Raw genomic sequence first — 16443 nt, 5'->3', positions numbered from 1 at the left:
GCTGCAGCCTCACTGATATCCATGAGTTATTGATGTTACATTAAATCTACACAGCTCTTTAGTGTGGTGTTACTTCCTCACATGCTGGGAAAGAATTATACCCAAAATTAAGGCAAAAATAGGAAAGTATCACATGCTTCTCCAGTGTTTCCTTATTGCACTGTATTTCTTTATAAGTGGGAAAATCGTGCTCCTCATAAGTGACTTTTTTCTTGTGTGCACCCTTGTGCCCAAGAGAAATGCTAATACTTGACAAAAGAGGTAATTCTGGAACTATCATGCAAGAAAAAAAAAGCATTAATTGCATTATTTAAGGGAAAGTTTTCAATACTTTCAAACACAAACTCTACAGTACCACAAATAAAACCTCTCTACTGAGTCAAATAGACAAAACTATACAAAACTAAGTTCCTCCCATCATGTTGTAGATTTTGTGGCTGAAAAAGGAGCTACGTCCACAATAATTTTGCAAATAAATGTAACTGTGGTTGTTTTAACCCAAAAAATTTCCTCTCTGAAGGGATACCACATAGTTCTGTGTTTGCATGCTTTATTCCAAGAATGCAAGAAAGACCAACCTTTACTTTTCAGAGAGAAAATATCCCTCTAATCAAGGCACCCTTATAGGAACAGAGGTGATTTTCAGGGTAGCATCACAAGCTCTCCATACACATGGTCCTCATCTCCTGAAGGCAATGAAAGGGTTCATGATTGATGTATCTTGTCAGCAAAGCAATGGGGGAAAACAAGCCCAGGTGAGAAATCTGTACTCTAAATCATTAATTCTTCTTCAAGCTCAACTGTGTTTAGGACCAAGAACAGTTATTCTGTATTTTTCAGAACCAGAATAAGCAGTATGAAAAAAGATAATGAATAAAATCCTTCTAAGAAAAGGATGCTGAGGAACAGAGTGGGAAGTATCCCACTCACAAAAGAAACTGTAATTGATAAAAACCTCTGAGAAGTAACACTGTTCCCCATGTGAGGGGAGGAAAAAAAATCACAACAGACACCAAAGGAGAAAACAGGGACTTCAGATACTATTTCACTCTTATAAATGGATGTACAAATGACAAAAAAACTACCAATGCAAAAGTGGCCCAAATCAATTACTACAAGTCTAATAAATGTGAATCTTAAGAAACTACAAAAGTTTAACATTAAGTTTGAACTATGGTGATGAACTGTTGTAACAAGTAGGTAAGTCTAGCAGTTATTAAAATTACTCCTCTTGCTAGTTTATGTTTTTGCTAATGATCTAAAAAAGCCCAAAGCCCAAAATACCCACAAACAAAAACCCAACAGGTTTAGGAGAAAAAAAAAAAAAAAAGCTTCCATGACTATGAAGTCAAGGAATTCTCTAAGGTAAAAAGTTAGATCACTAACTTTTCCATTCTCAGAATAGAAAAAAATGAGTAAAAACCTTAAACACTTGGTCCAGTTCTACAGCCATATGTTTATATTATTTGGATATTATATATTGATGAGTCCAGTAAATGGAGCTGGGTTTTTTTCACTCTTGTAGCTTAGCTGGGATGAAAAACTGGAAGACTGAAGGCACTGTTAAAAGTCCATTTAAATATACATATATTTGTTTAAATACACATATTCCTGACTGATAGACTGTCCATAACAGCATCTAAATGGCTTTAGAACAATGAAGTATTTATTATTTTAGGACTTGGACTCAGTAGGCTCTAATCTGCAAGACTACTACTCCTGTAGCAAGGTAATTTGTTTTTATTAAAATTCATCCGTCAGTTAAAAATGCTTTGAAGTGTGTTTCAAAAACACAGTCTGAATCTTCAACCACCCTCCAATAAATATAAACAACCACCACATTTGAACAAGCAAGAAGGTAACACTGGCAGAAACATCCAAATAGGTAAAAAGAAACTTTCTAAGAAGTCAATCCCTGCACTACCCAAGTGATGACGTTAACCTGAAACCCACACACAGGTTAGTAATGGGAAGCAAACACGTTTGTTCTGACTTAGCATGTCATTGGCATGCTGGGTTTTCAACAGGAATTTCATGAATGTAAAGCATAACCTAAGCTGAGACGAAGCTGTCACCTTGTTTTTGTTTCTGCATGCCAACATCCATAAGTTCATGGCACAAGTCTAACTCCATGAACTTTGCTGCTGGTTTCTAACACACCCAATGCACTGCAATTCTCATCCCTATCAATAGAGTATTTTGGCACCCAGCAGCTGGAAGTTAAAGTGCACATGATGTTAAAACGCTTGTCATAATGCCTGGCTATTAAACACTACCTGTGCTCGTCAATCTGAAATTTTACACCCAGTTTGAGCTATTTATTTTCTCCTCTCAGTCACGAAACAAATTTAGAGCAATAAAACCTTGTTAAAGATGTCTTTAATGTTCTCACAGAGAAACATTCTGCTGCAGTGCTTCAGCTGCAAACACTGCAGAGGAACTGTAAATAAAAAGCTAATTTCTACTAGAATTAGAGAAAACATGGGAGATAGCCCCTTATATTGGAGTATCTCATAAAGCCACATTTGAGATCAAACAGAGTTTGAAAGAAATCAACAAAAGGAACGTGATTGCTTATTACTCCGTCCCAGAGGATCTTGTCACAAAAACCGAACAGTCATCAGGAACAACTCTCCTCTGACCACTGCATCAGCCCTCAGCGACAAGGGAGGGAAGCGGGGGGCAGGAAACGCACAGGGATTCTGTCACAGAAGACAATCAAGGTTGCTTGCAGCGAAAGGAAAGGGTCTGTCTTCGATAAATAAGCGACGGTGTCACAAAAGCGGTGACAGGAACCGAGGAAGGAGCCAGGCTGACACGGCGCCGCCGCCTGCGCTCGCCTGACCCCGGCAGGAGGGCCGGAGCCGCCTGCCCCGGGACGGTTCAGCCCTTCCCCGCACCCGGGCGGCGAGGGAACGGGATTTGGGTGGAAAACCCCGAAACAAACAGACACGCCGCCCGCACACCCACTCACCCAAACACAGCGCACGCCCCACGCCTCACGGAGGGCCTCGCCGGCCGGCAGCGACCCGGAGGCGACCCCGCTCCCCGCCGGGGTGCGTGAGGCGCCGCTCCGCCACAGCCCGGGGGGACGCGGCCCCGACCTGTCACGGCCGGTGCAGCCCCGCGGGTGGAGGGGCGGGGGCAGGTCGTGCACCCCCACAGCCGGGGACGGCGGTGACCCGCGGCCCCACCCCCGGCACGGAGCCCGCCGATGTCTCCGCAGCCCTCTGTCCCGGCTGGCCCGGGGATGACGGCGGCGCCGCGCACTCCATCCGCCGCCGGCAGCCCCGCAGGAAACGGCGAGGCGTCCCAGCGCCCGGCAGCGCGGCGCCAGGCCGGGGAGCGACGACGCGAACTCTCCCCGTTCTCACTCACCGGCATCATCTCCGCAGCCTTCTCCGCGCCGGGCCCGCTGAGCTGTGCCGGGCCTCTCCTGCTGCTGCTGCTGCTGCTGCTGCCGCCGCCGCCTCTCACCGCGGAGGACGCCGCGCTCGCCCTGGCGGCTGTGACAGGTGCCTCCCGCGCGCCTCGCTCCGCGCAGCGGGCGGAAGGAAGAGGCGAAGGCGGCGACGGCGGCCGGGCTCCCAACCCCCTTCCTCCTCCTCCGGAGCGCGGCCGCCTCTCCCGCCTCCCTCCCCGGGCGCTTCCTGCTCCGCTCTGCTCGGCTCCGCTCCGCCCGCGCCGCCCCGCCACGGGTTAACCCCCGCCACCGCCTCCTTGCCGGGGCGGGGCCGTGCGGGGAGGCGCAGCGGGGCCGCACGTGACCGCGGGGCCGGGCCGGGAATGCGGGACCGGCACCGGCACCCGCGCCCGCCCCCCGTCCCCGCCGGGACCCTCTCGCTCCCGCAGCGCCGTGCCGAGCGTGAGCCTCGCCACGCCGGTTCTCCCCCGCCCGGCCTCCTCCTCCTCCTCCTCCCAGCGCTCTGCCGCCCTGCCCCCGGGCCGGGCCCCGGCGGGCGCCGCCTCCTCTGGGCGGGCTGCCCGCGGCCCATTGCTCCCGGGCCCGGGCGGTGGAAGAAGGGGCCGCGGCCCCGGGCGCTCTCTGCCCCCGGAATGCGGGGAATGCGGGGCGGCTCCGCCCGGCCCGGCCCCGCCGCTGGGCGGTAACACGGGGGTCGGTGGTCTCCCGAGCCTCTGAGCTGAGGTCGCTTCCCGCAGCTTGTCCTGGTCCGAAAGACACCTTGGATAGTGTCGTGCCTGTAGCGTCACCTTCCTTCCACCGTCCCTTCCTTGTGAAATCTGATGTACAAAACTCCGCTTAGCAGCAGGAGGGGAAGGGTATTTTTGTCCTGATGTCAGACTCATGAGATCTGGTCTCGTGTTTGAAAGTAAGGTTCAGTTTCCTTCATTTTCTAGTCTCTCATTCTGTAGAGTTACAACGGCAAAATGAAAGTTAACAGCTTGGAAGAAGCCAAGCTCATCTAGAAGTCAAAACATCACCATATGTTAGTACTGCAACACATGCGATGTAGACAAATTTCATATTGCTGGGAGTCTTAAATCCTAATCTACAGCATACATGGACCTACCCAGCTCTCCAACTGCTTCTGAAAAATGGCTGGTTTCCAGTCTTTGTTACTTTATTTGCAGAACACCGTGACAGATCTCAGCTAGGAGTGGAAAAAAAATGTTAACTTGGCAAGTTTTTCAGGAGCTTAGATAACATTTGTGTAGGTCTTTGAAGGTAACTGGTAATAGCATAATAATCTCACATTAATGTATGAGCCTGTATGTAAGCATAACCTATTCATGTAAGATTCTGTAACAGATAATTGTGTAAATTATCTTAATTTATACATGCTTAAGATTTCACTGTGTATCCTCAGTGCATTTGCAGGTTCTGGTGTCAGCTTTTTGACAGGTCAAAGCCTCTGCCTCTTCTACTAAAATAGTCCTACAAGGAAAATCTATCAGCATCACAAGTTAGTACTTTGCCAGTTTAATGTTATTTTGCAATAAGTACCAGTTGGAGTGCTACTTGCTGGCAATCACAGCAATATCATCCTCAGGTTCTTGTAGACTGTGATCCCACCTCACACATGGAGCTTTGGAAATAGGTTACTCAAACCCCATACAGAACTCCAAGATCTACTCAGAAGAGTATTAACCCTGGAACTAGGCTGGCTTGAATAAAACAGGCTCTAAAATGCTCATAGTAATCTATCTTAAAAAAAGGAGGGGGAATGATTTATTCTCATCAAATTCATATTGAAGTTTAATCAACAAAATAAAAAGAGTGAATAGAAATTTATTTGTCCTCTTATCACTTAGAGTAATTCTAATTTTAAAATTAGAAATTTTAAAATTCTAACACCGAGAGATTTGTGCACCTTTTGTCACCTTTGTTCTATAAAAATTAGTCTTTCTCATTGACAAGGTTAATTTTCATTGCCAGTAATTCTCAAACAATGGTCTATAATTTTTTCCAGATATACTCGATAGTTGACATTTCCCTGCATTAAATGAATAATAATAAAAATTAAAATACTGTCAATTTTATCCCACTATTACTTTTCCCACTATTGCCGTAACAGCGGGAATGCCTACAAAATGAAAAGTGGGAGAATATGATGTAGACAATTGCTGGGGATGCAGACACTCCTCCATGCAACTCCTCTGCTGGAATAATGGCCTGTAGTATAAAAGTTTGTCATTGTGTTGCTTTTGGCAGATGAAGGTTCAGCCAGTGCAGCAACCAGACAGACTGGATACTGAGGGCTGGGAGGAAATGTCTTCAAAAGGTAGAGTATGTACTTTACATGCAAGTCTGCTCCTACTCCTATTTCTGCTTCCCTTGAAAACACCACTTGTCTCAATTCTTCCCATCTCAATTTTTCTATAGAAATGCAGAAATAAAAAACATTAACCAATATTTACCAAGTATAATACTTAAAATTCTACCTGCAGCATGGGGAGTTATTTAACACTTCTCCCACAGAAAAATCGTTTTGGGAACCATTCTCTTAGCAGTCAAGAGACAAAACAGCCTTTATAAAATTTTCTGATTCCAACTTTTAACCAGAAATCTGTTTACTGTGAGGAAAAAAATGGTCACTTATAATAATGTAGATTTTTTTTTTCCCCATTATCATGCATATCCATAGCAAATGACTGATCCAGTTTTGTAGAAGTTATGGTGCTTGGCCCAAGGGGTGATATCTACAACTCAGTTGCCTTTCTGGGATAACTGAGGTTGCCTGAAAGCAGTGAGGATTTGGGGAATGCCTAAGAAGATAAGGGAAGAAAATTTGGGTATGGAAGAAAATAAAACCAGAGGTACTAAACCCAAATTATTTGCTTCCAAATCTGCTTCCTTTGTGAAAGGTGTTCTTATTTTGTTGACCTCTTTCTAAAGGAAAGGGTTTGTGCTTATTTGTTGGTGTAAATATAAATATTAAAATATGTTATACAAATATTTTTTATTCTTCTCTTGGTTCTTAAAAAACCTCAGCAATCCTATTAAACTTTACAAATTGAATCCCCTGTAGCTTAACACACCTTTTTTTAACTGGTAATACATAAAAAAATGAAGAATTACTGCTTATTGGTTATGGTATGGTGAGTTTTTCAGATGTGCAAAAGTTGTATTTACCTAGAAACTGTAATTTGATTGAAATGCATAAACTGTCACTTAGTGTTTTGCTAAAACATTTGAAATTTATGAGTACATAGAAAAAAAAATGACCAAAACATGATGTGTATTTAACCTAGGTTTATTGGAAAAAGGGATTTTAACTTCTGTTAATAAATTTCCAAGCCTCTCATTTAATCATTATTTTTTTTAGGACAAGTAGAGAGTCCCAAAGATAAAGGTGGCACATTAATAAAATTTTCAGGAGCACTCCTGCTGCAATTCTGAATGCTACTTGTGTTTTCTCAGTCTCTTCTAGCAAGATTTTTAAAAGTAGATGCTTTTAAGATTTTAAAAGCTAGTATGTCTGAATCTCTCCTACTTCTTTTCTATGCATAGACAAAAGGAGGAAAATGAGCTTTCCTGCCTTCTGAGATCCAAGTGTTCTCCAGTTTTGCATTCACTTGTTAAGATGCTTTTCCAGAGCATAGGAAAATGTTTTCACGCTTTGGAGGTGTCACAGGAAAATAATTTTGAATTAATGTAACACTTTTTTTTCTTTTCATGTGGTATTATTTAAAATAACAGGTACTGCTATTTATAGCCAGCAACAGTGTCAGAGGTCAAACACTTAGGGTGGGATCCATGTTGTCCAACTTGACTAAGGTAGGAGTTAGGTGTGTCATTTCAATCACTCACTGAGGCTGCTTCTGCAGATAATCAGGATGGGGAGGGGAGAGAGGCAGCTCTGCAGGTAATTCATTCACCTCGAGATACTCATCCCACTATCTAAATCTCCTGCTCTTTGAAGGTGCCTATCTCTGTATTGATTTAGGATGGAGCCTGGATGACTAGCTCTGATTGGGGAGCAGACTTGTGGATGGCTACAGTTCAGATGGGTTCACTCATAACTGGCAGAATAAAATCTCTACAAATGAGTATGGGCAGGAGCACTGGGTTTTTTTGCATGTATTTAACGAAAATGATGTCTCTTTGCTAAATGAATAATTGGATTAAATTATTACAGAATACAACCCTCCTTTCAAAAATTGTATTTTACATTTGCTGTAATGGAGGAAGAGCTCTTTCTGAGTAGGTAAGCAATTTGAGAAGCTGAATGACAGAAGTACTTCTAACTTGACAGGCAGTTCATGGGGTGGCTGCAGTGCAGTGCTGTGTAACAGATGATACAAACAAAAACACTGAATGTTTCATGGGGAGTTTCACAGCAGGAGCCTTAAATCTTTACAGAATTACAGTGTAAAGTAGGAGTGTATATGTAGGTATATTAAGGTATATTAATTTGTTACTGTGGCCTTAAATAGCCTTTCATTCCAGAATCACATTGGCTTCCTAAGGCAGCAGCCATAAAGTGCTCCTGGTGAACAACAGTCATATGCTGCCATGCTTGAATTCACATACAGGCAAGGCATGTCAAACCCCACCAAACCTGTTCAGAGATAAATAAACCACAAATAATAACCTAAAGGAAACACTTTGATGTCTGTTTGGTATACAGTATTTAAGACACGTGAACAGGAGAAAGACCCTTTTTCATCACTGCCTTGTAATATTCTAAGGTAATGTATGCTGGACTAGGTGACTCATGATCTGAAGTTTCCATAGCCCAGCACTCAGTGCATCATTCTGAGAAGTGTCACAATTAAAGCAGGAGTGAAGCATTATGTGTGTGTAGCAAAGCTGTGTGCACTTCCTGGGATTTGGGTGTCTGGTATGTCATGTGTTCCAGCCCTGCATTTGCTGGATTAGAGGTAATTTCTTTAAACAATAACAGAAATTGTATACTTAATCCAGTACACATGATGCAGAAGCACCTACTTAGTGCAAAATGCTGTGGTCTCATTGGGACTGTGTTGCTGTCCACACTCATAAAATTATTGCACTAAAAGGAATTGCTTTATATAGTAGCTACAGAAGACAGAGCCCTGTAAGATGACATGCCACCATCTTTAGAGATGGAAAATCTTGTTCTGCTCCTCTGTCATTTATAACAAGGAAGCCATTAAGCAAAGAGGTGGAGAAAACAAAAACTTCAATGTCCTGGGAGGTTTCTCTCTGCTTGTACTTTTAGGCTTCATATCCATTTGAGCTCTCATGATGTTTCTTTATAAAAATCCTTTTTCTTGAAATTTTCAATGATGAGTGCAAGCATCTGAGATGAACCAGATGATAGGTCATTAATTGAAACATTAATTAGGGACAGTCAATCCTTCACTCTTTAGTCCTCTTTTATGTATGTGCTACTGTGTTTTGGGTGTACCACTTGGTTAATGTGAGGAAAATGATGGACCATGTTTTAAGGTTGAGCCCAGCTTTTTAATTTGTTACTGTAAGACTAAAATTGTTCTCACCTATCTCTTCTATTACTTAGTTAAGTATTTTTTACACTTAAAAAAACACTTAAGTGTTTTTTACAGTTTCTGTGTGAAGGCATTTCAAATACTTTCTCTTTCAGCTAAAAGGTTAATGCAGAATGCTGTGATACATGATTAGTTTTTCCCTCATGCTGCAAAATTTTGGGATTTTAGTCTTCAATTTTCTATTAACCTTATCATTCCTCTGTTTTAGATGGCCAACTACTTATTCAATATAATTAAAACCAATCTCCCTTTTTTATGTTTACTGCTGCATCAGATGCAGGTTTGTTTTCATATTAGATTTATATTACTGCAATATTCAAACCCAGTAATGCTTAATTTGAAATGTGCATCTCCTACTAGAATTTGTCATTTCCTTAGTTACCTTTCTTGAGGTAAACAGGTCTAGTAAGAACAAACATGAAGGGGGTATCATGTAATGAAGCTCCTGCTGTTGAACCTGGTCATGGGTGGACATGAGGGAATGCAGCTTGGAAGGGCAGATTGGGAAAGTCCTCTGCTCAAATCTGAAGTCTGGGAGCTACTGAAAGGTATTTTCTAGCAATTACTGACAAAGTGATGTGCAAAGGAGGCTTAGAGAGGAAAACATGCCTCTGAGCAGAAGAATGCTCATGTAAAGTTGGGAGACAAAAATTATAAATCAAATTAAATGTGTATTTAAAAAAAAACCCTTATCATCTGTTTCTACTTAGTATTTCAACAACTACATTATTAAGACTACACTACTGGAAATAACATTCTTTGCCTTTTTTTATGTATGTATTATCACAGATTTTACAGATTAGAATACACAAGGTAAGTCTCCTCTTAAGAGATTAAGAGTATTAAATCTGTTAAACAAAGCACCATTGCAGATGTGAAACAGGTTCTGATTTAACATGCATCTCTATGGAAAACATTTCTGCACTCTCTCTGACATATGTATCTGTATAGATAGAGATACACATATAGATATGTGTATATCTACATAAACACCACCTTAAATTACCACTTTTTGGGCTTTTTGATTACCAAAATTTGATTACAGAGCATGGCTGTCTTCTATACAGGTATATACAATTTATTGCGAGTCTGGGTTTTTCAGTCACAAACACTATTTCAGTAGTGCATTTAATAGAAGAACATCTGCACTCAGGTAATCTGACCAGCAGATGTAATCTAACATCTGCAATTACGATTTTTGCATGCTATGAAAATAATGGGTTTGTGCCTTATTGATGCTTAAGGTTCATCCCTTCTGTTTCTGTAAATATTACTTTTCCACATAAAGCAACAATATTCTAGTCCTTGGAACATTAATGAGACAAGCTGATTCTGTTTCCAAGTGCCCTGTTTTGTAATCTTCCAGAAATACATTTCTGAATATTTTTTTTTTTTTACTACTGTGATCCTACAACAAGGTTTACTACAGTTCTTAGCTGCATAAACAGAAGAATGTCAACAGCAGAAGCAGATGAATTGTGTAGGGCATTGATGGAACCTTATTGAAAATATTCAGTGAAAAGCTCTAGAAATAGTGACAGAAGAAAATGTATCACTGGTATGTATTTAGAATCTATTTTAGGCTGGCTTATTCAAAGAAGATACCATCATATGCAGCTGAACCTGAGAATATTCAGAAGGCTGGAAAGGAGTGTGTGCATCACGGAGGAGTGCACCCAATAATAACCTACTTGCTGGGGGATGATTAGATACTACTTTAAAGTTTGTCTACTGTTTATGTCTCAAATTCAAAACCAGTATTTCTGTTCTGTAAATGGACAAGCTACAGCACAAGGTACTGTAATCTTTTTTCCATTTCTTCCAATTCCTATGGGAATATTTTTTCTTGCCTTCTGCCTTTCTTCCTTCTAGAAAGGTCTGAGTACATGTTTAATGTACTAGTCTTAATTTAAGAAGAGGTGTGATAGTTAGCATTAATAAGAATACATAATTTGAAAGCAAAAATATTTTTTGCAAGATTCCTTTTCTAGTTGCATTGCTCCAAAAGAATTACTTAAATCAAAGTTTGCTGTACAGTATTATGTCTTGATGTTTACTTAAACCAAGAGTCAGGTCCTTAGCTAAGAATTTGAGTCATACCAATTTTAACATACTGAAAGAAATGCAGAATTTAAATTTCAGCTAATTATTTTAAAGAAATGCCTAGAGATCCTAATTGAGACCAGAAGCTGTATGTGATATGTGGAATACAACATCAGGGGTATAAGGAAAGAATTGTGATGTCAGGTTTAAGAGAATTTAAACAAAGCTCAACTGCATTAAACTAAAAGGTATACCTGAAGAATCATGGTCAGTAAAAGTGCTGAAAAAAGCATCTCTTGAGACATATATATATATATGTACAAAATAAAAAATAGAGTTAATTATAAAAGTGGAAATGCTTTTGGTTAAACCCCCCTCAAAAGGGAGGTCCCTGTATTCTTGGTCTTCTATCAAATGCCTGTTCACATTCTAGTCGACTTTATTAATCCTTCCTTTTTCCTCCCACAATGCTCTGCCTCTTTTCAGTTCAGTTGTTGCCAGTTTGCTTGTTTACACAGCATTCCATATGAAATACCTCACAACAGTTTCTACTTCATACCTGAAGAATTCCCCCTTAATTAGAGCAATTCTTAACATTATCAAAAGCATGCTAAACACAACAGGTTAAAACAAGAAAGGAAGACTACAACTAATACTGCAGAAAAAAAAATCTGTGTAGGCAGCAGTCACCACAGATGGGATTCATTCAGTATACAGCTCTTAGTTCTACCACCCACATAATCCCCATTATCATTTCCTACCAAACACACTTCATTAGCTCTGAAGAAATCTCTATTGTCTCTCCCAGCAGATCACTGAAGGTACTGTCATGATATGGATATAAAAGTTAAAGGTCATATCAATTAAAAACCATTCCTTTATGATCCTTTAGAAGGCCATAATAATTAAGCGTATTTTCATTTGATGACAACCAATAATATAATTTGATGAACCACTACCAATTTTTTCCTTTATAAGTAAAAGTATTCTTCCTGCTAGTACTGAGCATTAGGAGGATATCATCATCCAGTGGTTCTCCCTGTTCCCTGTTTGTTTGTCCATTTGTCCCAATTAATTAAGTGATAGTGTAAACTCAAGAAAGCGATGTGCTGTCCCAGAGGAAGGAAGCAAGGCTCTGCCTTTGCTGCAGCACAAGCTGTCATTCCTGATTTCTGTACAGGGTGGAGTTGTGCATTCTTTTTATTACTCCAGCTGTTGACACTGATGACAGTTCTTCCAGGAGAGACAGTGCTTTGATCATGTGCTTTGTGGATGAGGAGGAACCTTGCATTGCCTTGTTATGAGGGACACAACGACTTTGGGAACTTGGCTGAGTAAATGGGAGGATGGAAATTCTGATTCTTCTGCCCTTTTTCTGCCATTCCCCTTCCCCCTCAACTGCTGTGCTATCATCTAGTTATAAAGCAGCTTTGCTGTAAATGGAATCAGATGGGTCCAAATTAAAATGGAAAAAAACCCCAACAAATGCTTTTTTTGTTATTTTAGAGGGGGAAAAAACCCATAAAATTATGCAAAATCACCTGATCTTATTCACAAATAACTGTATCAACACAACTATGAGGAGCAAGGCACTGCAGTGTAAGGGTGCAAACTCTACAAGCTGGTGTAGCTGCTAGAGTACTCATACTGTTAAACCTCAACCAAAGACAGAATTTAATTAAAACCTCTAAATCATCCATTCTTGTGGTGGTCAGTTCATTTTGGGTTAGGACAGAATAATTGTTTCCAAGTACTTTGCCTGCAGCAGTGAAGCAGACTACATAAGACTGTCTTATTTATGAGATTTTAATAAATTACCAAATCAGCCATGTGGCTTTATGTTCTTAAAAATATTAGCTGCTAAATGTTAGTCACTAAAGGTCATGGAATTGTAGTTTGAAGAGTTTGCTGTTCAAGCACTACTGTGTCACTTCTTGTTCCTCCATTTAATGAATTAACTAACAGATTTAATGCCTCGGGGACTCTCCATCTCAATATTCTTTCCTTCCTGGTAACTTCACAGACTTCTTTGAATGAAACAATAGAAGTTTCACACATTGATTTCCTCTGTTTCAGTTCAGCCAGCTGGTGGTGATGTCACACACAAGCACCTGTGTCTAACAAGCACCTGATTCTGTTGCTTCCTTAAAGACTCAAAGTACAAGACACATGAACATTCCAGCTCTGTATGGGTTTTGTACTAGAAACACTGGATTGCTATCGTGAGTCAGATAAACAGGAGACTTGTTCAGCTGTTTTAGTTACTTTGGATCATTTCCTGCAGCTTTACTCATCCTCCCAATTAACATGAATACACATTTGGGTTTTTTCCAAGTTAGCCATTAAGGAGGTTAAGTAGGTTGGGCCTTGTGACTAATGTTTCCTTGGCTCTGACTGTATTTTGCTGCTCCCCTAGAGTATTCTATCATACTTTATCAGCCTGCAGGAGGAACTCAGAGATCCCCAATTGTAGAACAGAATTTGAAATGTTCTAGAAATTTCCAAGCTCCAAAATGTAATCCCAGCTATAAGTAAGACCCAGCATTGAGAGGCAAATACAGAAGTACTTGTACTGTAAGAAGACATCTTGCATTAGCATTGTCATCATTAATACAGTTTCCTACTGCTGAGCTTTCATGTTCTGTATTGATTATAAAAAAAGTTACCAGTGCCACCACAAAACTTAGTCAAAAGGATGCTGCAGTAATTGGATGAGGTTCTCCAACCCCTAAAGATGTTTGTTGTTCCACTAACATGGTAAAGGTAAAAGCAGGTTTTGTCACTGCTGATGCCTCATCACAGGCAACAAATTAAGAATGCAGTTGCTTAAGTATTTTACTACATAAAGTTTAAATGCCATCCTGTTTTAGAAATGTCAGCAATATAAAGAGGCAGCAGCTAAAGGAAAGCAACATGATCCATCAATGTGCAGTAAGCATATCCTTCACCAGCGTTTAGTTGTGAATCATGTTGAATATTACATCCATGGATTAATGTCCCGATCTTACACAGTCATTTGCATATCAAATGAGTTTGTTCAAGAGCTGAGTATTGTCTGTTTAGACACTTACCTGGAACAAGAAAATATTTTTAAGTTAGCTTTAGAAATAACCCTAGTTAAATTACTAAAAAAGAAGAAAGGCACGTATTCTAAAATAAGAGTATTCTTTTCAAGGGTGGGTACTCCTTGAAATGTTTGCCTACCTAGGGCTGTGCCCCACGTGCTAGTGCTGCAATGAAAATTGATTACTCTTTCCACACCTCACTGTAGATATGGAATGGCTCTTACAATGCCTTAGTTTGCTTTCCTCTATTGTGTTTTACATTACTTCAGCACAGAGAAGCAGGAAGTATAGAGACAGTACTACAGGTGTTACATGTTATGGGTGTGTTGATTTCTGCCTTCCAGTCAAGCCACTGACTGAATTTCCCCCTTCTGTATGCTACTCAATTAAAAAAACAAAACAAAACATCTATTAAATATCAACAGCAGTCTTACTTCCCCTGTCTTTTGCAGATATTTGTGTTAAGGATCACAAAGGAGGGAATATTCTGTAGCCTTCACAGAAATTCCTGACAGAGAAGCACAAATGGAAGAACCAGTTACATATGGCATTATTGCAGTAGAAATTATCATTTTTATAATGCAGACAACTGCTGCCCATATGTACTTTCTTTCCCTACTAGAAAATAAAGCAAGTCAGACAGAGAGAAGAGTTAGGATTTGAAGCAGGTGAAGTTTACCTAGGAGTGCAGTGAAGTGTGCTCCAAGGGCAGGTCAGCAGAAGCTCCTCGTGGCTTCCAAGCCAGATCAGAAGAGCATGTTGATGTACCTCAGTGACAATGGTCTGGCTAAGGTGAAGCAAATCTTGCAGTGATTAGTATTTTTTCCTGATATGTCTACCTGAGCTCTGTAATTGAAAATTCCTAAAGCAAGTCATTTGAAGTATGTGTGGTATCTTAGGAACTATAACTTAGTGATCATAAATTTGCATTACAAATGCTCCTTACTTGGCATAAATTTTCAATCTGAACTGCTTATTAAGTATACCACAACTCACTCACCCTGTAATTACCACTGGCTTAATATCTGTTCATTTAAGTTCCATTTTCTTCTAGTTTTTATTCCCTTCTGTTGGATGCTTTTGATTTTATGTTAAAAAAATCTAGGAGTTCTTTCAATTTCTCATTCATTTCTCTGTGGTGAGGAAACAGAAAAACCCATATAGAAATGATTAAAGAAATCAGCTAAAACAGATCAAGAAAAGGTGTAACAAAGAAAACTGTGGAAGGTGGAATAAATATCAAAAATACATGAAGGACATATGTCACCTTTTCAAATGAATGATGCTAAACTTGCCTTCTTTAAAAAGCTCTCAGGGAAATAAGTCTGTAAATTTTACTCAGTAGGTACAGCTATTAAGCATAAGTATAAATTTTGAAGAAATTAAAGGCAACAGTGTTTGGAATGTTTACCATCAGCAGGTAAGGTTCTGAATGTTTGAATACAAAAATTTAAGCTATGGCCAGATACTGCAGTCAGGAGATTGAAAAGCAAAACTTTAATCAAGCTGAAAGATTTAAGATGTTTCAGTGAAGTAGTTAAAAAGATGTACGTAAGCATTAAGTCATTAAAATGTCTTAAGCCTCTTAATCTTCTCAAAGGCAGATTAGGCTAAATTTAAACAAAACATGACATGAAGTCCAGTTTTGGTTTTACACACTATGTATCCTTGGTAGAGTTCAGTATGCATAGTTCTGAACACTGATTTTCATAGGATAGCATATGTTCCTGCAGTATCAAAATACACTTGCTATGGAGTTCTAACAGCTCTGCAAAAACCACTAATACCCATCCTAATAACACAAGTATTACTTCTACACTTTCAGGAAAAAGGAAAGCTTTTTGAAGCCAGTTAAATGTTTGTGCCCATACCAACTGCTGCCAGTGTGTGATTTCATCATTCCCTTTAAATTCTGAGGTTTTCTGAGGTAAGCTCCATGGGCAAATGAAAGACCATATAACATCAATTTTCTTATACAATATGGGCATGTTATTACTTATTCCTTTGCAAAACTTGTGACTAAACAAAAAGTCTTTCAAAATAATTCCTTAGCTCTATTGAATATCAAGGACAAAAAAAAATATAGTTGTCAATCATGCACTTTTTAAAAATATTTGTAACTTTTGGATGGTGTTTTCATAACAATGTTAACATTTGCTTTTAAACCCTGCAGAACTAAGAACTCTTTAAAAAATGTAAGAGTTAAAATATAATTTTTGGTACTCTTGATTACTGCACCACAGGTTGACAAAAAACTGGGGATTAAGTCTTCATACTTGGCATCCTATTAAATGACAGTTTTGAAGTAAATAGCCAAAAAAGCTATTATTAGGGGGAGGGGGAAAGGAATCTAATTCTAGTAAGAAGTTTAGTTATAAAG

General features: G+C 39.9%; 2 protein-coding genes across 2 annotated transcripts in view; one reads left to right on the top strand and one right to left on the bottom strand.

Moving 5' to 3' along the window:
* Nucleotides 1–3222, bottom strand: part of PPP1R13B (protein phosphatase 1 regulatory subunit 13B) — a 73881-nt gene extending 70659 nt beyond the window's left edge. The window contains exon 1 of the mRNA XM_074542287.1: nucleotides 2975–3222. The gene's annotated coding sequence lies outside the window, so the exon portion shown is untranslated. The remainder of the gene's footprint in view (nucleotides 1–2974) is intronic.
* On the top strand, nucleotides 708–16245 carry LOC141729241 (uncharacterized). Its single transcript, XM_074542140.1, has 3 exons — nucleotides 708–755; nucleotides 2854–4331; nucleotides 5675–16245. Exons 1-2 carry the CDS (start codon nucleotides 708–710, stop codon nucleotides 4108–4110), a joined length of 1305 nt encoding a protein of 434 aa, XP_074398241.1. The 3' UTR covers nucleotides 4111–4331; nucleotides 5675–16245.
* The last annotated feature ends 198 nt before the right edge of the window (nucleotides 16246–16443 follow it).

Source organism: Zonotrichia albicollis, chromosome 6, assembly GCF_047830755.1.
Source record: "Zonotrichia albicollis isolate bZonAlb1 chromosome 6, bZonAlb1.hap1, whole genome shotgun sequence".
In the NCBI taxonomy this organism is placed as follows: domain Eukaryota; kingdom Metazoa; phylum Chordata; class Aves; order Passeriformes; family Passerellidae; genus Zonotrichia; species Zonotrichia albicollis.
The sequence above is the reverse complement of the archived record's forward strand: the minus strand, read 5'-3'. Positions and strand labels throughout refer to the sequence as shown.